The sequence below is a fragment of the Pan troglodytes genome, chromosome 6 (genome assembly GCF_028858775.2).
Source record: "Pan troglodytes isolate AG18354 chromosome 6, NHGRI_mPanTro3-v2.0_pri, whole genome shotgun sequence".
NCBI classification, from domain to species: domain Eukaryota; kingdom Metazoa; phylum Chordata; class Mammalia; order Primates; family Hominidae; genus Pan; species Pan troglodytes.
The window spans coordinates 36,534,575-36,561,623 of record NC_072404.2 but is presented as its reverse complement, the minus strand read 5'-3'; the positions used below and the strand labels follow the sequence as shown (position 1 = coordinate 36,561,623).

General features: G+C 45.6%; 1 protein-coding gene across 4 annotated transcripts in view; it reads right to left on the bottom strand.

The window, feature by feature from the left end:
* The window catches only part of MINDY4 (MINDY lysine 48 deubiquitinase 4), a 120,467-nt gene extending 99,311 nt beyond the window's left edge, over positions 1–21,156 (bottom strand). For all 4 annotated transcript variants that reach the window (XR_010158416.1, XR_010158417.1, XM_527714.6 and 1 more), the window contains exons 1-5: positions 20,964–21,156; positions 13,990–14,109; positions 10,322–10,557; positions 6,597–6,840; positions 1,026–1,435 (exon numbers count right to left, since the gene is read on the bottom strand). Coding sequence is in view for 2 of the 4 variants with exons in the window: in XM_527714.6 (XP_527714.3) it covers positions 1,026–1,435; positions 6,597–6,840; positions 10,322–10,557; positions 13,990–14,109; positions 20,964–21,026 (1,073 nt within the window). In the remaining 2 variants the exon portion in view is untranslated. The remainder of the gene's footprint in view (positions 1–1,025; positions 1,436–6,596; positions 6,841–10,321; positions 10,558–13,989; positions 14,110–20,963) is intronic.
* Between the last annotated feature and the right edge of the window lie 5,893 nt (positions 21,157–27,049).

Below are 27,049 nucleotides of genomic sequence, written 5' to 3'. Positions count from 1 at the left end.
TTGAAAAAATACAACTTGCCAAAACTTACACAAGAAGAAAGTTGAAATTTGAATTAAAAAGTTTTTAATTGAACACATAATTTAAAACCTTTCAACTTAATGCACAGAAAATTTCTCCAGTAAATTCTCCCAAATATTTAAGAAAGAAATCACATCAATCTTACACTCACTCTTCAAGGGGATAGAAAAAGAGGGACCACTTCTAGCATAACCTAGGTATCAGCATCTGACAAAGCTGTTGCAAGAAAGGAAATCTGCCAGCCAATCTTCTTCATAAACCTATACACAAAACCCCTACACGAAATATTAATAAGTCAAATCCAATGATATATAAAAAGATAATATATCATAGCCAAGTGGGATTTATTCTTAGGATGTAAGGTTGGTTTAACATTCAAAAATCAATCAATGTAGGAATCATTAAGGCTTATTGTAAAGAATAAAAGTAAGGATAGGATGAAAAATAAAATAAAATAGAAATAATGCCCAAAGGGAGCCTTGTGGGAGCTGATTCATCACTGTATCTCTGGCTTCCCACAAGAAACTCTTAGCCACGTCTGCCTGGCCATGTTGCTGCAGGTATGTTTTGGGACCATCTGCTAAAGCAAGCTTGTCCAACCCGCAGCCCACATGCAGCCCAGGATGGCTTTGAATGCAGCCCAACACAAATTCATAAACTTTCTTAAAACATTGAGTTTTTTTTGCAATTTTTTTTTAGCTCATCAACTATTGTTAGTATATTTTATGCGTGGCACAAGACAATTGTTCTTCCAATGTGGCCCAGGGAAGCCAAAAGGTTGGACACCCCTGTCTAGAGCATTCTTCAGCTTTCCAGGTGTGTGAGCTCTGGCTGAGTTTTCTTCCTGGTTGACCATAACAAACTCTATCTTGCCGGTTACTTCGCAGGCTTGTTCTGAGAGACCAAGGAGACTAAGAAGTTCCCTTCGGAGCCATTAGGGACTAGACAACATGTGAGAGGTGGAGCTTCTTTTTGAAAAGCCGTCACCTTTGCATAGCACACTCACCTGACAGGTACGGGCTGGCTGCCCTGCCGTTTGAACGCTCTTTCCAGCCTCTCCTGGGTCATCCTGGAATTACCACCAGGCAAGTAGAGCTTCAAGGGCATCCTGTCCGTGTCTGTGCTGCCGTCCACTGCTGGGGTGTCCTCGGAGGGATCCCTCGGCCTGGCCCTGTCCCATCGGGGCAGCCGTTTGCTGGGCAGATGGGGAGGGCTGCTGGCAGTGGTTTTCTGCCTTTCTACGGTCAGTTCACTAAGCTGACCCAGGGAGGTCCTGGAGGGGGAGCTGTTGCTCGAAGCCAGAATGTCCTGTTGGGTGCAGACAAAGAGCTCAGGGACCTTCCGGCTCTCTTCTTGGGGTTGGGTGGAGCTGCTTGACGGTGAGGACCGTCTCAGAGAGTGTCTGTGAGAAGAATCCTAAAGGGAGTAAGGACAAAAGCAGTGAGGACCCTTTGAGGGGAGCTGGAAAACAAAGATCCCACTTCAAGCATTTGCCCATGATGTGATGTCTCTCCCAGGAATGTCTTTTCCCACCTCGGACTCTTTCCCTTAAAATCTTGCCTATTATTTAAGGAGCTACTCAAATGCTCCCACCTCTGGGCTTTCAGTGATGCACACCCCGCCTGCTGGAACCTCAGAGCAGGCCTGGGCCTTTCTCTCGCAGCCCTTACAGAGAGCAGGTTCATGCAGCAGGTGAAGCCGTCGCTCCAGTCTGCATCGCCACCTACCAGCTGTGTCACCTGTGGCAAGCTGCTTAACTTCTCTGTCCCTGATTTCCTCACCTGTAATATAACCAGTCCACAATCCACTACCTGTCATTTCTAAATCCCAAAACCAGGCTGGGCATGGTGGCTCATGCTTGTAATCCTAGCACTTTGGGAGGCCAAGGTGGGTGTATCACTTTAGGTCAGGAATTCGAGACCAGCCTTGCCAATGTGGTGAAACCCCATATCTACTAAAAATACAAAAAAATAGCCAGGTTTGGTGGTGCACGACTGTAATCTCAGCTACTCGGGAGGTGGAAGCAGAACCACTTAAACCCAGGAGGCAGAGATTGCAGTGAGCCAAGATCACACTACTGTACTCCAGCCTGGGCCAGCAAGACACCATCTCAAAAAAATAAATAAATAAATCCCAAAACCTCTGAAAATGAAAGGTTTTTTAAAATCCTGTGGTAAATTCTTAACTGCTGTGAGGCTGCTTACAGTCTTTTTAAAGTGTGAATATTCATACATGGAGTTGCTGAAATGGTCATGTTTTTTGCTTATGGATGCTACCACAAACCCTAGTAAAGGCAGTATGTGGTATGTGGCTCATGCACTGTACTTCCTTTCCAAAATTAAAAAAAAAATTATAAATTCCAAAAGACATCCAGCCCAAAGGTTTTGGATGAGGGATGAGGCACCTGTAGTACTTCTCCCCAACAAGACTGTAGGGAGGATGAAATGAGACCTGTGCAAGGCACTAGCACAGAGCCAGACGTATTGCAGCAGTCAGCAAACGCTCACTACTCCTATGCGTATTTGCCCTGTGCCCACTTACATGTGGTCTCAACCCCCTCCTGATGGCAGAGGTCATTCTTAATTCGCCTCTGGTGTTCACAGAGCACACAGCTCAGCAGCCTATACCTAACAGGCACTCAAGATTTGCTTAGTTTTTGAAATGAAGGAATTCTAGAGGAGTCAATTGAAATATCCAAATATCCTCCCTTACCGTCAAAGATGAGTAGAGGAAATGGGAACTCATGTTGTTATTAATGGGAGGGTGGGGAGACAAAAACAGACCTACCAGGCTTTTCCTTGGTTTAAAATTCTGAACCTCTCAATATTTCCAGAAATAATCCAAGACCAAATAGTAAAGCCTGGGCTGGAATAAGGAAACCTTAATTTTGTAGTGTTCTGGCTAAGCAGACATTACTAAGCACTATAAACCTCCTCCCAAAGCCACTCAGGACATCCCCTCCACAGAGTGAGGAAGACATTAGTCACCATTCCCGAGGAGACTCAAACTTCTGGCTGAAGGGAGCTGGAGCTGCTGCAGGGAGCCCAGCCTCTTAAGTCATTCTTAAATACAGAAGTGATGTAGTAAATATGATGAAATAGCCAACAATCTTTGGGGCTTTTCTCCTGAGCAACCAATAAGTATGGCCAAGGTACTCAAAGGCCACAATGTCCCTTCTAGAGAATCTGGCAAAATTCTATAGCAACCCATCCTTCAACATCCTTTGTGGGTTTCAGATACCACATCCCAAAACAATTACCAAAAGGAGAAGTTTGCAGCAATGCACTTGGCAGCAAAGCAGGTCCAAGCCATCCCCCTCACACCATAGGTATAAAGGGGTCTGCACTGGACACGCTTGATGATCAGGACGTCATGCTAAGACAGGACCCTGGTGCTCCTCTGGTTCACCGGTCCTCAGAGTAGTCCACCAACCCCTAAGAGTCCCCAGATCCTTTTAGGGAATTCAAAACTATTTTCATAGTAGTAAGATGACACAATTTGCCTTTTTCCACTGTGTTGACTTTGTGCACAAAGCAACAGTGGGAAAAACTGCTGGCCCCAGGCATGAATCAAGGCAGTGGCAACAAACTCCACTAGTGCCCAAGGCCCTCTTTACCACCAACACACTCACAATGAAAATAGGTGAATAAAGTGCTGACTTCACCGAGGAATGTCCATGCTGACACAAAAATTATTCATTTTATGCCCTTAGACTCTCCAGCACACACCTCTTCAACACCCTGAGTGACACAGTGGGAGGGACATGCAGGCATTCCGCTGACCGTGGAGGATGGCAGCTGGCACTGCACGACCATCTAGGCTGCGAGTGAACTTGCTGGTTTTTTCATGGAACCACTGACAGACAAACTGTGGTTACTCAAGCGTGGGTATTTGGCAGGCATTTTCTTGAAAATCAATTGAGCCTGTCACCTCAAGGGAAACAAATAGTGTATTTTTGTCAGTGATAAAACACAAGCTGTCAGGTTAAAATTAGAATTTTGGAAAACTTCTATCTGCCACCGTGAGCTTGAGAGCTTTGCAATACTTAAAAACTTCTTGGATGAGCTGGGGGTGACATCAATGAATGAAATTTTTTGGTGTGATTTTCTTTTTGTCTAATGAGATGTGTCCACATTTGGAAGATCTATATAACTCACTAACCAATATTTTCCAAATGGCCAATATATTATGTTACTAAATCATTCAGGGGTAAAAACTTCAAAGTGCAAGACATACCAAGCGAAACTGATAAGGTACAAAAAGTTCACTGATGTGGTTTAAGATTTCACATTAAGAAACTACAACTTGTCTAGTTTCGGTGTAGTATCAAAGAAAAATATCTCAGTTTTCTGAAAAGACTATTAAAATACTTTCCCTTTTCCAGCTGCTTATCTGTGTGAGGCTAGATTTTCTTCATACACTTCAACCAAAACACCATATTGCAACGCACTGAATGCAAAAGCAAAAATGAGGCTTGAATTGTCTTCTACTAAACAAGACGTTAAAGAGATCTGCAAAAAAATGCTACTCATGTCACTAATTTTTTGTTTTGAAAAATATAGTTATTTTTTCATTAAAATATACCACGTTACATGCAACAGGTTTACTACTGTTATTTTTAATGATTTTTGTAAGTAAATATTTTTAACTTCTCACTTTTAATTTCAAATATAGTAAATAGCATAGACACACCCACATAAACAAAAGCTCTTTGCACTCCACAATAATTTTAAGAGTATAAAGAGAGCCTGAGGCTAAAAGTCTAAGAACCACTGATGTGGTCTAAACTGTCACCCAGGCAGGGCTCCTTCCACAGTGTCCCCAGCAGATGGGTTACCTAACTTCCCTTTTACATAACTAGCCGAGTCCCTTCCAAAACAACCTTTTCCACTGCTGAGGTGGCTCTGACTAATGGAAGGCTCCCATACCAACCTCCATCCGCTGGTGCCAGCTGTGCTGTCTGGAGCTACTAGGCAAGGCTACACCACTCAACCCAATAATGGTGCCAGCAAGCACACATGATGCACTACACAGAAACACAACAGTGTCCTGCTCTCAGGAGGCTTACAGACTAAGCTCAAGATTGCAAATAGAGTTTATCTCACATGGAGATGGGCTATTCCAACCTCCATATTCGAAGAAATCTTACATTCTGCCAACCTCCCACAAGATTAAACATCTCCAAATCTTTTAATTTCCTCCAAACTGTTCACCATTCTAGCCCCTTTCCCCTGGACAAGGTTCAGTTTATGAATGTCCTTCTCCAACAAGAAGGCCTAGAATGGGGTATGACATCAAGATGTGGCCTGAACTACACAGTGGCGGGAAGGCTCTTCTTGATCTGGACCCCAAGACTGCATGATCTTGACAGCACTGAAATCCCAGAGCCCTAAGGGGCCTTAGACAGCTGGTCTAATAGAAGAGATTGCAGCCAAGAGAAATAAAAACCTTGACCAAAGACCCCATAAGATAGAGCCAGGGGCAGGGAGAGGACTCACTTCTTTCCATCCTAATTCCAAATGAATTGGGAGAACAGTGCCAGCACCTACACCCACACCTAAACATACAGCAGGTAAGTGAGAGCGCAGGTGGACACAGACACCCTGTTTTTGATTGGCTCAGGCTCTCTGATTTGACTGATACGGCACTTTGAGTTTGGTGTTTGCTTTTGTTTTGCTTTTCTGATTGTTGTTACAAACTTCTTTTACATTTGTCTCTCATTTTGTTTTGTCTCTCTGCCTAATGGAATTCTACCATGGTCACCCTGTAAGAGAGACTATAAAACAATAATGTGAAATTTTTAGAATCTTTCTTTGAAAGAGAAAAAAATAAAAGCAGAATAAATGAAACTATAAGGCTTGGGGGGTTTAGTCCCTTTTAACTGTTGTGTTTTAGATTTATTTTAAAAGATGCTGTTTTTTCCTTTTTTTTTTCTTTTTCTTTTTGAGACAGGGTCTCAGTCTTGCCCAGGCCAGAGTACAGTCACATGATCACAGCTCACTGTAGCCTCAACCTCCCAGGTTCAAGCAATCCTCCCCACTCAGCCTCCTGAGTAGCTAGGACTACAGATGCACATCACCCCACCTGCCTAACTTTTTGATTTTTTGTAGAGATGGGGCGGTGGGACAAGTGTCTCCTTATGTTGCCCAGGCTGGTCTCAAATTCCTAGGCTCAAGCAATTCTTCCACCTTGGCCTCCCAAAGCATTGGGATTACAGGTGTAAGCCACCACACTCAGCCTAAAGATGCTCTCTGAACCTGGATAGGTTCTCCACTCCTGAACTGCAAAGACAAAGCTGAGTAGGTATTCTTACCCAGCAGAGGAACAGAAAACCATGGCATCCACCTCACAAACAAAATGGGTAAGCTAAGGGCAGGAAAGGAGACCTGCTCAAGGCCCCATGTGTCATTGACAGTAGAGCCAGGGAGAAAACAGAGGCACTGTTCTTCCCACCCCACACACAGACCCTCTTCTCGGAATGCCCTGTGGGGTACCCCAAATAAACCCAGGCGTGCCTTAAGCCCAGCCCAGTTCTCAGCCTCCAGTCCCATAACAACAGAAAGAGCAACAGCCCCACCTGTGGGGAGCTGGCGATGGGCCCAGACATCATGCCTCGCACAATCAGACCAGACTTTGGCCTGGAATTCTCTCCCATCCTCTTCACATCCAAGGAAGGCTCCGAGTGAAGCTTGTCCATCTTCTCCCATGCAGAAGTCAACACAGGAGTTTCACCCGGGACCGTCTGCATGGGCTTACTTTTGTGCGGGGGCCTTTTAGATGATACAAAATTACCAAGTACATCTCCATCAAGATTGTCATGTCTGTGAAAAAGGAATATTTCCATTAAAACAGACTCCCCAAAAGGAATCAGTAACAAAGATAGCAAATTCCACATTCAATGTGCATTCAAAGCAAGCCCATTAATAAATCTGTGATGACTTCTAACCAGCCAGTGCGTTATCATGAAAGACAAGGAACAGAAAATACTCTGGTATCAAGGCAAGTCTGCCCTACAAAATAAGACCAGTAAACAAGCAAACAAATTCAGAGATGATGATCCATAACAGGACCCCTCAAGTCCTTAAGACTAAAGAGCATCCTTAGTCTTCCAGACCTGAATGACTAAGGAAAACTATAACCTTTCAGTACAGTCAATGCGGTATGCGAAGCCCAGCCTTGCCTCACACCACTGAGAGGCGTGGAGAAGACCCATAGCAAACCTGGCATTCCCCACTGTTCAGCTAAAGCTGAAGTCAGGTGTGCCAATGGGTGTGTGTGTGTGTGTGTGTGTGTCAGAGAGAGAGAGAGGAAGTAAGAGAGCAAGAAAGAACAAAAGAAGGTGAGGGGAGTTGAGCGGAGTGTAAGAGGGTGGATGGCATGTGCTTCTGACCTACCAAAGCATCTGGAAATTTCAGACTGCTCTTTGTCTCTGAGACTGTGTTGGGCACACCATTGAATAAAGTGTGGATCAATTAAAAAAAAAAAAAAAAAGAAGGCAAGAGACAGTGAGAATAAGCACAGAGTGAGAAAGAACAAGAGAGAGCCCACTAGACAAAGTGAGAGACCTAGGCAAAGGGGAATCTTACCTCTCATCACCCAGAAGCCAGCACTCCTGTGACACAGGCTCAGCTATTTTCTACCACTGGGCTCTGCCATAAATGGGTATTGCCCCCTACCCTATGCCAAGCTGCTTACCAGGCACTGGGTCACATGTGGGAGGGGCAGTCGTGTGTGCTGTGATTGCAGCATGTCAGGCAGAGGAAGAGGCTGGAACCAGCCTGGGGAAATTCCGAAGGGCTCTCAGAGAAGGCAGCACCTGAGTCTGAGAGAACCAGGCAGCAAGAGGTCCCCAGAAGGCCCAGCCCCAGCACGCAGGCCTCTAAGGCAGAATGTGCTCAGGGGAGCAGCCAGGGCTGGTATTCTAAGGAGTTTACCATGAAAGCTGCAGGGAATGTCTGAAGCCCTTCAGCAGGATAGCGGCATGGCCAGACTCTTTTCGTGGAAAGCTCACGCTATCTTAGGGCAAGGGTGGATTTGAGGGGAAGATCACTAGAGCCCTGGAGACCAGGGAGGGGCTGTGGGAATTAACCAGGAAAAGAGGATGGGAGTGTGAACTGAGGCCCTCGCCGGTGGGCAAAGAAAGGAGGAAAGAAGGAAAGTGCCTACTATCACTCTGGGTGAAGAGCTCACAGGACTCACAGATGCAGAAGATGACAGACGAGGCAGAGGCAAGAACACCCAAATTTTTGGCTTGGGTAACTGGGTGGGACTCAGGAGCTTCAACTTCCTAGTTGCCTTTTTATTGTACCAGAAGTATTTCACTTTCCAGCCAGGTAGTAAGTGCCTTGGAGGAAGAGCTTCTTCATAGCCCCTTATGACCCTCCACCTCTGAATCCTTGTGCTAATTGCTTGTCACGGTGCCACCTTTTGGCAGCTCGACACCCATACCCTGAGCTTCAGCGACCCTCAGGAAAGGAAGTGCTTTTCAATGGAACCAGAAGAAAGCACCCATTCCCAGGAAGTTAAGCTCACTATTGGGGACTGCAGTGTCTTAAGGTCATAATTTAATGTCATTGTTTTCCAGATAATAGAGGTTCAATCAAGAATGCCAATTCATTTTCTTTATAAGATTTTTAAAAGAGTTTATTTTCCAGATTTTTCCCATCTCTACAGTGTTCTGTTGCCTTTTAGAATACCATACCCCTGTTTTTACGAAAATCAAATAAAGCAAGTGCTTGAACCTTACGATCATGGAATTTAAAATAAACAGTGAATTGTAACTACTCTTCATCACAAAGTAGTCCATTCTCACAGCCTCAACAGGAAAATAACAGCACTTCACAGCAGAGATTTTGCAAACACAAAGTGTGGGAAGTTGAATAGTGACCCCCCCAAAGATTTTCACATCCTGATCCCCAGAATCTATTAATTCATTTATGCCAGAGGTTGCAATTTTTTAAATTTTTGCATGAGTGAAAAATCAGACCTGGGCAATGACCTTGAGCAGTAGGACATAAATAACTCCCTCATGCTTAGTGTTCCAATAATGGAACACTAGGCATAAGTGGGTTAACCCACTTTTGGTTAACTATGTAAGTGGGCTAGCTACACAGTGAAAAGGATTTTGCAGATGTGATTAAATTCAGAGTCTTAAAATGGGATTATCTGGTGGGCCCAATGTAATCACAGGGGTCCTTCTTAGAAGGAGACATGAGGATCAAAGGTAGTAAAGTTAGGAGATGTAACAACACAAGCAGAGGCTGGAGTGATGTCCTTTAAAATGGAAGAAGGGGCCAAGAGTCAAGGCACATAGGTGGCCTCTAGAAGCTAAAAAAGAAAAGAAAATGGATTTTCCCCTCAGAACCTCCAGACAGAACCAGGCCTGCTAACACCTTGCCTTTAGTCTAGTGAGACTGATTTTACACTTCAGACCTCCAGAACTGTAAGAGAATAAATTGGTATTGCTTTAACTACTGTGAGGATTAAAAATGTGGCTAGGCTATGGTACCCAATTGTTTAGTCAAGTATCAATCTAGCTGTTGCTGTGAAGGCATTTTGTAAATGTGATTAACATTTACAATCAGTTGACTTTAAGTAAGGCAGATTATCCCAATGATGTGGGTGGGCCACATCCTATCAGGTGAAGGCCTTAAGAGCAAAATCTGATGTTTCTCAAATAAATTCTTGCTCAAGATTGTAACGTAAAAATCCTGTCTGAGTTTCCAGATTTCCAGCCTGCCCTACAGATTTCAGACTTGCCAGCCCTTACAGTCCCATCAGCCAGCTCCTTAAAATAAACTTTTTTTTTTCTTTTTTAAGAGACAGGGTCTCACTCCATCTCCCAAGCTACCATGCAGTGGTGTGATCATAACTCACTGCAGCCTTGAACTCCTGGGCTCAGGTGATCTTCCCGCCTCAGCCTCCTAAGTAGCTGGGACTATATGTGCACACTGCCACCTCTAGCTAATTTTTTGTTGTTGTTGTAGAGACAGGGTCTCTCTATGTTATCCAGGCTGAGCTCGAACTCCCAGCCTCAAATGATCCTCCTGTCTTGGCCTCCCAAAGTGCTGGGATTACAGGCGTGAGCCACTGCACCTGGCCAAACTTCTTTATGTATACATACAGGTACATATGCATATAGATACATGCACACACACACACACACACACACAAACATACACACACAGAGACTATATTGATTCTGTTCCTCTGGAGAATACTGACTGAAACAGCCATGAAGTACATAGTAATTTGTTATGGCAGCAATAGGAAACTAATAAACATAACAATGGGAAAAGATACCTGGCTTTGCTTGTTTCTGACAATGATGTTCTCCATCCTGCATCTTCATCTGAAAGGTCATATATATTTACCAGTGTAGTCTCTGAGCATCTTGATGGCACTTTGTTATTTTTCTTTGGAACTGAGAGTGCAGGGATTGGGGTATCTTGAGTGAAATTGTTAGCCGTATTTCCAAAGTGATCCAGAAAGTATCTGGTGATGAGTTCAAGGCTTGTTTTTAGAGGATTTTCCTTTGCCTATCATTGGGAGAGAAAAAAAAATCATTAATTTATATACAGCTTCAGGGAAGAGTGGAAAAGACAACTATTCCACTTCTTTGACTAAGTTTATCAACTTCTCACTCATTCATACAAGCTTTCAGCCAACATTTACTGGCCACATATTATATATGTCAGGTACTATGTTGGGTACGGACACAGAGACAAAAACAAAATCTCTACCCTAAAAGAACTAGCATCCAACGCATGAGGCAGGTGATTCAATAAACAACTAGAATAAAATGTGATAGGAATAGAGGCATGCCTAAGCAAATTTCCTCTTCATGTTTTGCTCCAAGAAATAACTTTATAAAATATATATCCCTTCATTTAAAAAACGGAGTCTGTAGGGAACACTAACCCTACAGATTCATAAGTATTTGCAGCCTGAATATTTTTTTAGCTTGTAAGCTCTGCATCTAACACTGACACCAGCGATGATAGAGACAACTGAAGCAGGTCAATGTGAAGAGCACAGAGAGGCAGTCAGGACTGACTCACTTTACACCCCAACCTTAAAAACAAAAGGCAAATGAAAGTCTTCAGTAGTAGGTTTTGGAATTAATGATACCAGTATTTTCCATCCTTGCCTATATCAAATATTCCCTTTGGATGTTTTTTAAAAATACAGATTCTCTCACCTTACTGACACTTACTACACCACAACAGCAAAGATTTAAATTCCCCTAAGTAATTTGGATAAACACAGCTATGCATGCAGCAATATGCAGGCTGGCCTCAGGGACCCAGCCATGTGTCAGTCCCCAACCCACTCGCCCAGTGACACCCAGTCCTGCCGAGCCGTGGCTGGACATGGGGCACTCTGTGATTTTGCAGACTAGCCAGGCACCAGACAAGGAGTCTGGCAGAGCAGGCCCTCAGGGCATGCCAAGTCCTCCCCCTTCCTCCTCCTCTCATCCATGCAGCAGGACTCCAGGACTAAGACCCACAGCCCATGGACTACAACCAAACTCAACAGATTCATCAGACAAAACCCGGGACAGTTTTACTATTCTTTTCAGTAAGAGATTAAAAACAAAAACTATTTTGTCTAAGATTAAATGAAGCTTACAATAAACAGAGTTAGGGGAAAGATCCTATATTTATTGTAGCCTTCTTGCTTTTTCTCTCAGTAAGAGAGACTTAAGCCCCTGAATTGCCTGACTATCCCTTATGCTTTTTCACATCACTTGGCTCACAACAGACACAGCCTTTATATGAATCTAGATATTGTTTTTCAAAATCTCAATTTACACAGGCATTTTTATCTATCCTATACCTAAGAGGTTAGAACAAGTTACTGGAAATATTAACATTAAATTGCAGGGCTTTCCTGGAATCAGGCTAGCTTTGTGCTGAATGAATGTCAAAATTATTATGTAGTAGATATTAATGAGTAATTTTCCTGTAAAATATACACTCCGATTCATTGTATAACAGCTAATAACTGCTGTATAAATCAGGGCACTTATCAGTATCTCATGAAAATATCTTAAGTATCTTAAGATAACAACTACTTTAGGGAGACTATATTACAATGAGGGAATAAAAATAGCTTGAATGTCAAAGACACTTTTGGGAAATTAGGTAAGGTACATTTATGTTAAAAGCCCAATGTAACCAGAATGGTTAACTGAATTTTCTGGGTAGTTGTCTCACTCTCTGCGCAAAATTCTCCTAAAGTGTACAGTCCACTCTCCTGCCTTAGAATACAGCAGACGGAGGATTGCAGAGCACCTGCTGCCTGGGTCACCAGTCTTTCCACAGGACTTAGAAAGTACTTGCTACAGGACAGGAGACAGAGGTGCCTGCAAGTCACCCCAGGACCCAGAGGACAAAGGCCTTCTATTTGATGTCTTCACTGAGCCTCTGATAGACTTCACGGGGCTGCCATTGCCTACTTCTCCTCAAAGGGGAGCAAGAGAATTTCTGGCAACCTGAGTGCTCCTGTAGGTGCCAGTTGTTTTTAGTTTATATGTTTGCCTGAAATTCCATCCTTTACTTTATTGAGAGATGCCTGGCATAGGTTCCTCCCTGGCCTATGACATGTACTTGCATAGTTTTCAAGTGGTTCAGTGGATCTTCTGGGTGTCTTAAAAAATAGCCTTGGTCCTACCACCATACGAATCCAATCTGCTGAAGTCTCATTTGAAAAAAGGATTACAGTTAAAATATGCTTGATCATCACTCCTACAATAGGATTGGGAATCAAAACACCTGGTTCTAGCCTCATCCCTACCTGGTAACCGACTGTGAGACCTTGGATAGCCAACTCTCTCTGGCTCACAGCTCCCCCTCCTGAGAGAAGGGAATTGATCAGTGGTTTAAAGCTGGACGCTGAGAGGCTAGACGATAAAGCAAGACCTCCTTTTCCCCACTTCAAATAGGGCATTTTCCCTTCTTTGCTTTGCATATTGGACTTCCACATGAGATATCATTTTATTGCTTTTTTTAAAAATTGTGATAAATGCTGAACTATATCATTTTCTTTTTGACTCTGACACTATGCCCAACCACACAGCAACATTTGCTGGACAGCCCATTCTTTTTCTGTCTTCATAACAAATTAAAAATGTAGGTAGAAAGTGTAGTTTCATTCATTCGTATAGTCATTCATTCATTTATTCCACAAATATATACTGACTATTCACTATGCCGTCGGACAACACTTTATGTTTGCGGATAAAATAGTGAACAAAAAAAACTGCATTTCTGGCTTCTGCTGTGTCCAAGGTATTGGGGGGGAGCAGATACTAATTTTAAAATCACATAAATATTCTATTGCCAATGTGATAAACACAAAAACAGGAAAACTAGAGGGTGCCATGAAAGCCTATAATAGCAGGTTGGGGGAGATCAAGTCTGGGGGATCAGAGAAGCCCCCTTCCTGCCCAAGAAAACACAGTTCCATTTGCTTTTCCAACTCTAATGCACCTGGGTTAGCTGAACCCAATTCCCTCCTCTACCTAAATTATATGTCACAGGAGACTCAAGACTAAGGTATTACTCAGAACTGAAGAAGGAAACTCTTACATAAGCAGGGAATGGAAAATTTTAGTATAACTGGATACGATATTCTTAAGTACAGTCTTACTAAAAATAGCCTCATGTTGGGAGGAGGGAGCACAGGGAATAACTGTGGGAGGCTGGGCACTGCCACAGGCTCTGTTCAAAATGAGCCCGACAACCACACACACACAACACGCCAATGGGCGGCACCAGCTGACTGAGATGGAAAACCCACTCCCGCTGGGGATCTGTCCACATTTGGGGGGTCCGTTTCTCTCTGACCGCAAGTGTGACAGGCCAGGAGCACCTCAAGCCTCTCCTGTCACTGGCAGGGCCCGTGAGTGCTTTGGCAGTGCCAAACTCAGTTCCAAGACTCCACACCACACCTTAGAAAGCACATACCTTGTTCTCCTTATAGAGAAATTCGAGATGCAAAACCTTTCGAAGATCATTTCTGTTGTTTATGCTGAGGTCAGAGCGTGGGCGTTCCTGGTCCATGGTCACACATGTCTTCTTTAAGCCCTGAGGGAAGAAAGCTGAATCGCTGTTTACCATCTTAAATCAAAACCCGCTGTTCTCATAAAGCACAAGCAAACAATTCCTGATGTTCACTAAGGTAATTCTCATATAACCTTTACACTTGACATCAACTTCGCAATAATTAATATTATTCTGATTCCTACAACAGCCCCATGGGCTAAGTGAAGGCTGAAGTTTTCAGGCCATTTCGCAGATAAGCAGTGAGTTCAGGACTCGCGCACAGGAGTCCTGGGTTTGGCCCTAGATTTGGAACCATAGTATTTGAAGCTTTAAAATTAAACAAAAGAAAAAATGTAAACAAAAGGCTAATATTCATTCCCTTCACTCTCAGATGGGGAAACCAGGAGATGGGGTTGACTTGCCCAACGTAACACAATGGAATCACATCACAGGTGGGGGCTGTAACCATCCCAAACTGTGAGTCCGTGACTCTGGGACCCAGGCCCATGAGAAGCTCTTGGTAAATGCTAAGTCATGAGCAAAGCCACTTTCCATCATCCCACCCTGAACTGCCAGAAGACCAAGGTTCAAGGCCCAGCTGAGACATGCTCTAGCAATGGAAAATCTGGGGTTGGGGAAGTGAGGGTCCTGTTCGCAAGTGCCTGGCTTCTCTATTTGAAAAACAACCACAGCAGTTGCTCTCTGCCCACCTCACTGGGCCATGGTGATTGTCAAATGGCTGGAGGCTGAGAACATGCCTCACCAACAGCTCAGCCTGGTGTTAGGGGTGTTCCTTGTTCTTAATGGATTCCAGACCCCCAGTGCTACACAGGCTTCAGCTTCTCCCAGAGCCTTTGTGTTCAGAATTTTACAGAGGCTGTAGCTGCTGGGGAAACATGACAAAACCCATGCCCACCATGAATTTAGCTAAGAAGGTCAATTTGGGAAACTAAAAGAACACAATCTTGAAACAAACAGAGGAAAGAGGAGGCCGCAGGGAAGGGAAATGGAAAGAAATGGATATATGGGTGAGAAAAAAGGTGGATTAGGTGCATCGGGAAGAGTCCATTTGAAGGAGAGGTGGGGTTCAAAACCAACCACCCGCATTTCATCTGGGCTTAACCATGGCTTTCCCTCCAGTCAAAGTGATGTGGAACATGCTATAACGAGGGTCTCTCTCTGATGGATAATTCTTTATGTCTGTCAACAGTTCAAATCAGCAAGCCCTGTACATTTAACAAACCCCACCCCTACCCTGGCTCTAGAGTGTGATGCACACCAGCATTTGAAAACCACCGGGGGCCTGGGCATGGTGCCATAGGCCTGCAGTCCCTGAACTTTGAGAGGCCGAGGCAGGAGGAATCTTTGAGCTCATGACTTCAAGGCCACAGTGAGCTATGATTACACCACTGCACTCCATCCTGGATGAAAGAGTGAGACCCTATCTCTAAAAAAAAAAAAAAGAAAAACAAAAAGAAAGAAGAAAAGGAAAGAAAAGAAAAAAGAAAAGAAAAGAAATACCATTGGGGTAGAGGACAAGGGTGCCCTTGGGAGTCAGCCAGTCCTCAGTCCCATCCAGCCCATTCAAACTTCATTCGCCCAACAAACACCTGTCATGCACCTCCTATGTGCCAGGCTCTGTTCTAGATGCAGGAGAGACAGAAGGAATAAGAGCTGATGTTCTGTTGGGAAAGCAGACCATAAATGTATAGTGTGGCAGGTGCTAATATGCACTACTAGGGAGACAAAGCAGGGAGAGGGAAGACAAGGATGAAGTCCACTGTTTTAGATGGTCAGCTATTTGTTCAGCGTCATCCACATGCTCACTCCTGTCCCAGTTTCCCTATCTGTGAAACGAAGGGAACAGACCACTAGTCCATAAGTCCAGTTGCTAGAGGCAGAGCAGTGAACAGATGAAAGTCCCAGTCCTCAGGGAGCTTGCACTCTATAGGGGGAGAGACAACAAGTATAGTATGATATGGGGAAAAAACATACAAAGTAGGATAAGGAGACAGAGAGGGCTAGGGTGGGTGTGGGGATGGGCTGCTACTTTATCAAAGGTGGTCAGGAAAGGCATCATGGATTGATGAGGGAATCAAAAGAGCAAGCCACACAGACACTTGGGAGAAAAGTGTTCCAGGCAAGGAACAGCAAGTGCAAAGGCCCTGAGCCAGTTGCAAAAGGCCAGTGCATCTAGAGCTGCATGGCAGGGGAAAGGAGGTAAGGAAGTCAGAAGTCACCCAGAGACTCATAAGGAAAGGTCTTGTGGGCTTTTATGAAATGGGAAGGCTACTATTTTGAACTGACATATTTTTGAAAGTTCACTTGGCTGCTAGGTTGAAAATAAACTGTAGGAGGCAGGAGATTAAGGAGAAACCATTTAGGATGCTACTGAACAATTCACAAATCACATGAAACAAAGGGGTGGCTTGGAGCAAGGTGTTTGCAACAGAAGTGGTTAAGAAGTGGCTACATTCTGTATGTGCTCTGATGATAAAGCCAACAGATTTGCTGATGGACTGGATATGAGGTGCACAAGAAAGGAACAAGCCAAGAATAATTCCAAAGTTTTGGGCCCAGGCAATTAGAAGGACAGAGATGCCATTTATTCCAATGGGCACAGTTGTAGGAGGAACAGGAAATCAGAAATTGAGTTTTGGACATTATGATAAATATATATTTGTTCTTTGTCCCAGGTTCCTGGCACATAGATTCTAAAATCCTTGGAATCTCCAAGGTGATAAGAATGTCTTCTGTATGCTAATGTGATGACTAGTGGCTGGGGACCCCTAGATAGCTTCAGGATAGGGGCTGGTCACCAGAAAGAGCAAACCTTGATTAGAGGGCTGGAACTTTCAGCCCTACCTCCCAATCTCCCAGAGAGGGAAGAGAAGCTATAGATTGAGCTAACCACCAATGGTCAATGATTTAATCAAACATTCCTATATAGCAGAATCGACATAAAATCTCCTGAATGATGGGGTTCAGGCAGTTCCCAGGTTGGTGCTGGGAGGGCAGCATGCTGAAGAGGGCACAGAAGTTCCATGACCCTCCACCCACACCTTGCCCTATGCATCTCTTCCATCTGGCTGTTCCTGAATTGTGTCCTTTATAGTAAACTGGTAAATGTAAGTAAAGTGTTTCTCCGAGTTCTGTGAGCCATTCTAGCACATTATTAAAACTGTGGAGGGGGTTGTGGGAACCCTCAATTTATAGCTAGTTGGCCAGAAGTTCAGGTGGCAACTTGGGACTTCTGACTAGCATCTGAAGTGGGGGCAGTCATGAGCCTGACTTAACCTGCAGGGTCTGCACTAACTCTTGGTAGTGTCAGGACTGATTTGAATTGTACGACACCCAATTGGTGTCTGGAGAGTTGGAGATTTAGTTTGTATGGAGGACAAATCTCCCATACATTTGGTGTCTGAAGTGTGAGCAGAAACACTATCAGAGACATGTTGAGATGCTTGTTAGCCATCCCAGTAGATATGTAGACTAGGCAGTTGTAAGAATTCAAGAGTTCAAGGAGAGGTCTCAGCTAGAGATAGACATTTGGGAATTGTCAGCATATAGATGGTATGGGAATCCACAAGACTGGCTGAGATGTCTGAGAGTGAACGGACAGAAGAAGAGAAGAGAGCCATAAACTAAGTCCTTGAGCCCACCAGAGTGCACAGGACAGAGAAACTAGGGGGACCAGAGAAGACCCTGAAGGGAGCACCCAGAGGAGTAGGAGGAAAGCTAAGAGGGACAGTCTCCTAGAAGACAAGGTGACAAACATAATCATTAGATCAAGAAGGGCGAGGACTAAAAATTCCAGGTTAATAATGGCCCTAAGAAGAGCTATTTCCATGCAATGGTGGGGACAAAAGTCTGATTAAAATGGGTTGGAGAAAGCAGAGAAAAGAATTAAAATGAAAGTAGACACAGCTCCTTTATGGGGTTTCTATAGAAAGGGAGGAAATAATAAACCAGTAGCTAGGGTTTGAGGGTCAAGATGGGATTCTGCAGGAGCACGACATGTGCTGATAGGAGTAACCTAGTAGAGGAGGGAAATGCACGGTGCAGGAGACAGCGACATCCCTGAGCACACAAGAGAGGGCACGCACACATGGAGGGGTGGGCCTAACCAGGGGTATGGAGAATTCATCCACAAGAACACCAGAGAGAGCAGAGTGAATGGTGCAGCCCAGGAAGGTGAGTAAGTGTGGTAGTGGGAATCTGCTGGACTTCTCTCAAGACTTCTGTTTTCTCAGTGAAATTAGATGGGGAAGGAGCTTCAGGGTTTGAAGACAGAGAAGGTATGAAATGGTCATCCAGGGTTTGAGAGGGTAAACAGGCTGGAGAGTTGCAACCAGGTGGGCAGGCACCCATAAGGCACCACAAGGGTGAGTGGCCATGGATTTAGAGTGATACCATCAACATAGTGGTGTGTGTTTCTCTCCAATCTCATTCAGCTCTATGGGTGCAAGTGTGGAGCAGGACGAGTGGAATTTTACTGTCAGAAGAGAATGATGAAGGGAGAGAAGTGCAAAAGAGCTGCACCTGTTATGGAGGGTGCAATTATAAGGGTGGGTGGGTGAGAAGTAGGTGGGTTATGGTAGGCCCGATGGACTGTTAAAAGTTGGCAGGAACAATGCAATATAGATGTGGTGAGGCTGGAGAAGAGTTTACGTGGGGCTATGATGGGGAACAAGCTAGAAATTTTGACAGGTGGGAAGCTTGGAATTGAGATTACAGAAAGGGCGCAGTACTGGTAACAACAAGCCCAGCTCATGACCATGGGGCAGGGTGGCAGAGGGAGGATGGCACAGTCACTGCAGGAGCGGAGCCACAGACTCAAGAAGCTGGGGCAGCAGAAGAGTCACCTCAGCAGATCCTGCCATCTCCAGGAGACTATCATGACTCCCCCTGAGGGAAGACCACACTTGGTGAGTTCAAGTAGGCCAAAGTGGCTGAAGGGTAGAGGGCGGAGCAAGCAATCATAGAAGATGAGGTCTGAGGGTAGCCAGAGCCAAGTAATGGAGAGACTTGAAGTCTAATTATGATGGGAAGCCAGTAGAGGGGTTTGAGCAGGGGAATTACATGGTCTGACCTGCTCACCCTGGGCAAGTTTCTTGGCCTCCTGGTCTCACAATAATCTTATGTGAAAGGGAATACTTATACCTATCTTTCAGGACTGTTACGAGGATCTGAGACAACAAACCAGCACCTTCTAGGTACCTGGCACCAAGGTGGCAGCTCTCTTGGTTACGACTGCTGGGTGCAATGACTGCCTGTGCAAAACCCTGTGGGGAGCACGTGGTCTCTGCCCTGGAGCAGAAGGCGATGAGAAAGCAGTATACCTGGGCTGCAGTCCCAGCTCACTGTGACCTTCTGAGTAACTGTGGGCAACTCCTTTCTACTCTCAGGGCCTTAGTGTGCCCAGATAAAACATGCGAGGGAGAGGAGACCAGGGGAACTCGGCCATGTCAAGTGGGGGGTGGTGAGGAGGGATGTGGGAAAGGCTAGAAATGAAATTGAGATGGTAACCTGGGGTCAAGCTACAGGGCAGGCTTGGATGTCAGTGAGGACACTGGATTTCATCTGTACTCAAGAAAGAACACGAGGAAGCCCTCTCTAAGAGTTTTTTTCAGTGACCCAGACTTAAAAGAAATGATGTTAACAGTCAGCTTTCCAGGGTGTGTCAATTGATATCCAACATGCAGCCAGGACAGGTGATGGCAGGTCAATTAGCCATAAAGACAGGGCAGATGCGACAAAGCCAAATGCATTTAAAATTTTTTCAAATAAAAATAAATCATAAAAAACACACAAAGACACTTTCCAAACAGGTGCACTTCAGAGACACCTGTTTGGTGTCAGAAACAGTGAGAGTGGGAGGAGGTATAAAGTTGAACACCTACATGCACATTGTATCTATATGTAAGATCCAATGCTTGGGATCTGCCCATATGTTAATATTAATCCTCATTATAAATCTGCAAAGGGTAGGTCTTATTTTCCTGTTTTACAGATAACGAAATTGAGGCAGTGAGTAAAGTACTGAGGTTCACACTGCAAACTAGTAGCAAATATTTGAATCGTCTCCGTCTGACTTCAAAGTCCTTCCCCTTTCCTCCATTCAAAAAGTTACGTGTATGTGTTTTCATACCAGACAAGTGCCCATCGCCCTAGCCCAGTATGACACTGCGAGGACAGACAAAACACACAGAGTGCAGCACTCAGTCACCATGTGTTGAATGAGCTAATGTATGTCCCCCTCCACTACCACGCCCAAGACCCCCCGGCGAGCTCCTTCCCCACCGAGGTCCCCATCTCCACCCTGAGGCCAGATGACAGCTAAGGACCTTCCAAGCTTGTGAACGCTGCAAAAACTCTCCTGGGACAAGACAATAGGAAAACTTACAAAAATTAAAGCAACCACTGGAATTCCCACTGTTGACTAAAATGACTAAGGGTTTGACCGTCAAGAACTTTTCTGGGCTTTTGGGGTTCCCTCTGGGAGAAGTTCTTTCCGAGTGGGACCCTGACTTGCGTGGGTCGCGCGCGGAGGCCGGCAGCCAGGCTGGGGCTCAGGCCTGCCCGCTGTGCGCCCGCGCTAGGATTGCTTGGCGCGGCCCCCGGGCCCCCTCCCCAGCTGCCGCCGCCCCAGGAGGGCAGCGGACGGGGCCCAAACCCTGCCTTGCGGAAGCGCCTGGTGACGACGGCAGAAACGCCTCGTGGGAAATGTAGTTTCGCCTGTCCCGGGAACGCGACGCTCTTCTGGGGCATCTCTGGAGCAGGCAGTAAGCAGGGAACGGGCGCCCTCCCAGAAAGTGCAAAGCCTTCACGGGAGACCCCGATGATTCGCCCAAATTAGAGCCACTTCCTGGGCTTTGGAGGGGGCGAGCCGTTACCTTTCTGCTGAGGAACTCCCTGACCAAGGAGGCGGCCACCTCCTCCACGAAGAGGCTGTCCATGGCTCTGGCTCTGGCTCTGCCCCTGGCTCTGCCCACGAGGCCCACGCCGGGCCGCAGCACCAGGGAACTGGGTCTGTCCGGCGCAGTATGGCCGCGTTGCCGTGGCGACGGCGGCGTCGGCGCGGCGAGAACTCCTCCCCTTCCCTGGGGCTGGCGGGCTGGCGCGGGAGGGAAGGGGTGGAGCGTCCTGCAAACTCGCGTCTCGGAGTGGGAGGCCGCAGTCAGGGCGCCCTGGTGTCGCCTAGAGCCCCGTCCACGGCTCCGGACTCGGGGCCTCACTCTGACCCTGGCCCTGGTCATCTGAGAGGCCTAGGACAAATTACCGCTCCGCTCCGAGGCTCCATTTTCCTAGACATAAAATGGGAAGAATGCCTGCCTCCTTGTTTCTGGAGGACTAAGCTCACAGGGAAGTGACCCCCTCAGGTCCACCCTCAGCACCACGGCCCCCTCTGGGGCCACCAACGCTACTGACCTTGGCGGGCCTTGACCGTGGGGGCAAGGAAGCCCAGGATTCTGCTTCTTGGGCACCGAAATTAAAGGACATGTTCCTCGCCCCCTTGGTGCCTGCTTTCCCGTAATGAGACTGCCATTTATTGATCACCAAGCTCTTAACTCACGACCACTTTTAATCCTTACAACTTCCTGGCTAGGTGGTTACTGTTGGCCCCATTCTTTGAAACGGGACACTGAGATTCAGAAAGGCTAAGATTTTGCTGAGGCCCACACAGCTGGGTACTGGGAAAGTTGGGTTTCTAACCAAGTCCAGTACATTTCCCCGAACTTAGTCACCTGGGTTCCACCTTCACAATCTTTGCCACTTCCGCATGTTACCTATTGTATTTCTTTGCTTGGGCTGCCATACAAAGTACCACAGACCATGTGGCTTAAACAACACATTTATTGTCTCCCAGTTCTGAGGGCTACAGACCAAGATCGAGGTGTCAGCTGGATGGTTTGTCCTGGGGCCTCTCTCCCTGGCCTCTATTATAGATGGCCACCTTCTCCCAGTGTCTTCACGTGGCTAGCCATCTGTGTGTGCCTGTGTCCTAATCTCTTCTTATAAAGACATCAGTTGTATTGGAATAGGGTCCACCCTAATGACTGCATTTCCACTTCATTACCTCTTTAAAGACCCTATCCAACACAGTCACATTCTGGGGTACCAGGCATTAGGACTTCAACACGGGAATTTTTTTTTTTTTTTTTTTTTTTTTTTTTTGAGACAGAGTCCCGCTCAGGCGCCCGGGCTGGAGTGCAGTGGCGCAATCTCGGCTCACTGCCAAGTGAACATCCACCTCCCGGATTCAAGCCATTCTCCTCCCTCAGCCTCCTGAGTAGCTGGGATTTCAGGCGCCCGCCACCGTGCCCAGCTAATATTTGTACTTTTAGCAGAGACGGGGTTTCACCATGTTGCCAGGCTGGTCTTGAACTCCTGACCTCAGGCAGTCCGCCCACCTCAGCCTCCCAAAGTGCTGGGATTACAGGCGTGAGCCACCGCACCCGGCCCAACACAGGAGTTTTGAAAGACACAATTCAGCCCTTAACCCCTATACTGTTACTTATGTATTATTTTCTTTAAATCCATATACATGTTTTACAATTTATTTTAAAAGGAAAGTGTTCCCAAGCAGTAATAGCCACAAGATCTTGGGTTTTATGTGCTTATTAAATCTCTAATACACATTAAAACAAACACAAAACCAGAAAGGTATGCATTCACCTGAATCACCTTACAACCACCACTGGCACATGTACCACACTTGGGAAGCAACTATCTCACCCTATAGAGTCTCCATAGGACGTAGCTTTAATGTGGCAGATTGCACCATAATCTCCAGGCAATTTCCCCTCTCAACGTGCGATGGTTCTTTGAGAAGCCTCTTTTGAACATGTTGTGCTATGTGAGAAAGAGCCATATGCTCTTATATGTAGAGAGAGAAGGGCAGAGTTGCAGGAGACAGTGTGATGCTTGGTCCAGGGGCCCTCGTGTTCCAGCTGTGAAGACACACTGATGGATGATGTGTAATAATGAAAGAATAACATGAGAGAGATTTATGCTCCATAAGAGATTGTGTATCAGGGGTCCCCAAACCCCCGGGCTGTGGACCAGTATGGGTCTGTGGCCTGTTAGGAACCAGGTCACACAGCAGGAGGTGAGTAGCTGCAAAGGAGCATTACCACCTGAGCTCCACCTCCTGTCCAATCAGCCCCAGCATTAGCTTCTCATAGAATCACGAACCCTATTGTGAACTGCACATGCGAGGGACCTAGGTTGCGCACTCCTTATGAGACTCTAATGCTGATTATTTGAGGTGGAACGGTTTCATCCCAAAACCATCCCCCACCTCCCATGCAAAAACTGTCTTCCACGAAACTGGTCCCTGGTGCCAAAAATGTTGAGGACTGCTGTTGTGTATCACAGATAGTAGGTGTTATATAGTAGGTCAGAGGAAAGAGAGATTTCCCCCGTGGAGGCAGACGAAGGTGAAAAGAGAAAAAATCATTCATTCCTCCATTCATTTACTCCTTTAAAAATATTTGTTGAGCCCTTACCACGTGCCAGGTGTACGGGTGCCTCAGATTTAACACTGTAAAATATATGCCTTCTCGAAGAGAGAATGGGGAAAGATGGAAATGGGGAGATGGACAGAAAAAATAATTTATAAATGCATACAAAACACAGAGCACTGCAGATGATTTAAAGGGTATCATAGATATATGTGTGTATGTATTTTAGAGGCAGCATCTCATTCTGTCACCTAAGTGGGGTTCAGTGGCACAATCATAGCTCACTGTAAGCTCAAATTTTTGAGCTCAAATGATCCTCCTGCCTAACCTCCCAAGGAGCTAGGACTACTGGCATGCACCACCCTACCTGGTTTGTTTATTTGTTTATTTATTTATAGAGGTAGGGTCTCACTATGTTGCCCAGGCTGGTCTTCAACTCCTGACCTCAAGCTATCCTCCTGTCTGGAGGATGGCTTGAAGATATGCAGCTTCCCAAAGTGCTGAGATTGCAGGAGTGAGTCACTGCAGCTGACCCCCAAAAATCATAGATTTAAAGAGGAAAAAAAAAGCATGGAAGGAGAATAGGAGGACTTTTTAAGGCAAGCAGAAATTATAATTTTTAAAAGTTGACTGGATAAGATTACTTCGATGGTAGAACTTCAGCAAGGAAGAGAGGATGTGAGCTATGCAGAGACTTGGAGGGAGAGCACTGCAGGCAGAAGAAACGCAAATGCAGAGGCCCTGCAAGGGCGACCAACCTGAGTGCTTGTGAAATTTTGAGGCCAGAGGGAGCAGAGAGAAGACAGAAGCAGGGACCTGGTGGTATAGGGCCATCAGAAGGGCTTGGCTTTTCCTCTGAATGGGGAATCCTTTGGAGAGTTTTGGGCAGAGGAGAGACAGGATCTGACTTAGGTTTTGACAGGATCTCTTTGGCTTTTGTTTTGAGAATAGATTGTAGATTAAGGGCAAGTACAATGGATCCTCAAAAAACATTGCTTCCTTCAACATTGTTTCATTATGACGTTGAAAAGAAAAAAAAATCAGTTCCCAGCTGGGGCTACTGTCTGTGTGGAGTTTGCGTGTCCTCCCCATGTCTGCACGGGTTTCCTCCATCATCCCAAAGGTGTGCACGTTGGGTGAATGTGTGTGTCTACATGGTCCCAGTGTGAGTGATTGTGGATGTGGGTGTGGGTGTGAGTGCTTCCTGTGATGGAATGTTGTCCTGTCCAGTGCAGGCCTTTTGCCCTGACCACTCATGATCCTGAACTGGAATAAGCAGGTAAAGATTGGTGATCTTTTTGGAACCAGAAATATGCCAGGAACTCAACTCTTGTTTATAGCAATTAGCCTATGGTAACACTGGTTTTGTTATATGTCATTTCGCTGAAAGCTGCAATTTCCAAAAACCTATGGATGATGCTAAATGAGGACTTACTGTATGGAAGCAGGGAGACTAGCTGGGAGACAACGGCACCAATCAGTGGTCCAGGTAAAACTTAGGCTAGACATGGTTAAGTGCGTGTGTGTGTGTGTGTGTGTGTGTGTGTGTGTGTCTGTCACTTTCCTGGCCCTGAAACTCTTTTTTCACATTGGAATGAAAGATTAAGCAAGAGAAGTGCAGGAATGCATTCTTTTTCCAGGCACATAGCTGGCTCCTGGGAATAAAAGAATCTTAACACAACCTTAAGGTGGCAAGTAAAAGGGGCAATCTGGTCATCATGGAAGGGCAGAGGGTGTGCTACCAGACATCTGGGAAAGACTAGATCACATCATGTGTCCCATTCTTTCCCACCATTCCTCCACAAGGAATCCTCATTTCTCTACATCGTGTTCCTGTGAGCTGGAACATTCTCACAAACCTGAGGGAGCCCTGCTGTCCTGCCTGAACATGAATGGTAATTGAGGTCTTCTTATTAAAAAAAACCATGCTGGAGATAAAAACAGCAATGCCATCAAAATAAGTACCCAATCATTGTAAATATCTACAATCACTTAAAAAGCAAAGAAAATGCTTTTCCAGGTTTCATAAAATAGGGATAAACCCACAAAGCCTGCTAAATAAGCAAGAACTATAAAACACGCTTGCCCGGTACCCAGAAAGTAATAATTTCTCTGTGTTACTCATTGACCTAAAGCCAGATTTAGGCAAGATGAGCATGCACCTCATTAGTGATGGGCAATCATTTCATTCACCTTCTCAACAATGCAATGGACTACACATGAAATCTTAACAATGGGAATATGAGTGCAAAGGTTAACTCCCAAAAGATGACAGATAGCATAAAATCTTTGTATAAGCTTAAAAACAACTTAAACCAAGAAGTCATAATTTCTGGTAGGAAAATAGAGCTTTGGTAAAGCTTTATAAAAATAAAAGCAAGAAAATGAAGCTATGATTCAGGTCAGCAGTTACCTGGGAAAGGGAAGGTCAAGGACATGGCAGATGAGAACAACGTAGGTAATGATAAGTATCCGTCAGTGCTCTGGGTGTCATGAGTGTATTTGTTTCTTAAGCATCTTTTATATTATTTCTATTGATTCATTAGTTAATAAAAGATGGCCTCTCAAGGGCCAGTGATGGCAGGATGTCATGAATTGACAAGAGTCGTGTTATTAATTAACTCCATGTCCCTGAGGTAGAAAAGAAAGGGAGGGAGAAAAATTCAATGGACTTTACACTGGAGGGACAATTTAGATGGCCTTGCCTCATAACACATCTGTCACACAGAGAAGAAAGGTGTCTCTGTGTGTGTGTGTGTGTGTGTGTGTGTGTGTGTGTGAAATCATATCCATCACCATACAGCTGTGGCTCTGTGCATCTCTGAGTCAACGAGCTCCTGCATTTGTGTGAGTTTACCCACAGGAATTTCTGGACTCCCTGAATTCTGTCTGGTGCCCTGTTTGGTTCTGGCAGCAGGATGCATCCGGTGTGTTGTGAGACTTGGAGCAGGAAGGTGAGGCCTGCTACATGGGGGCCAGATGTTTTGCAAAATTGTGAGGATCAAGCATTGCCTCCTCCAGGATGCTCCAGGGAGGTGACTGACCAAATGAATCCCTCCCCAACCAAGGGCTCCTTGAGTGTCTGGAGGGCTTGGATCAGGGGGTTCCAGAGAATAGAAGCATACATGCTTGTCCCCATAACCATGTCCTCCCAGGGACTGGCTGTCAGGGTTGGGGGCTGGGAACAGGGATCTGACCAAATGCAACATGTCTGGACTAGGGGGGTTGGAAGAACATTGTGAAACTCCTTCTAATGATGTGACTCTCAGACCTTCCCAGCTGTCTGGCCACCATCCCCAAAGATCAGGACAGGGGGTCCAGCCCAGGCCACTGTCCTTGGCAATATGAAGAAACAGTTTATTTGCACACTCCCCCCATAGTTCTGTCTTATCCACCACATCCCAATCTCTGCTCCCAGGCTGTATCCACATGGTCACCAACATGAGACTGGAGATGGAGGGGGGACCCAGGCCCCAGCCAGGCTCCAGTAGGAGGAGATGGGACAGCCACCCCTG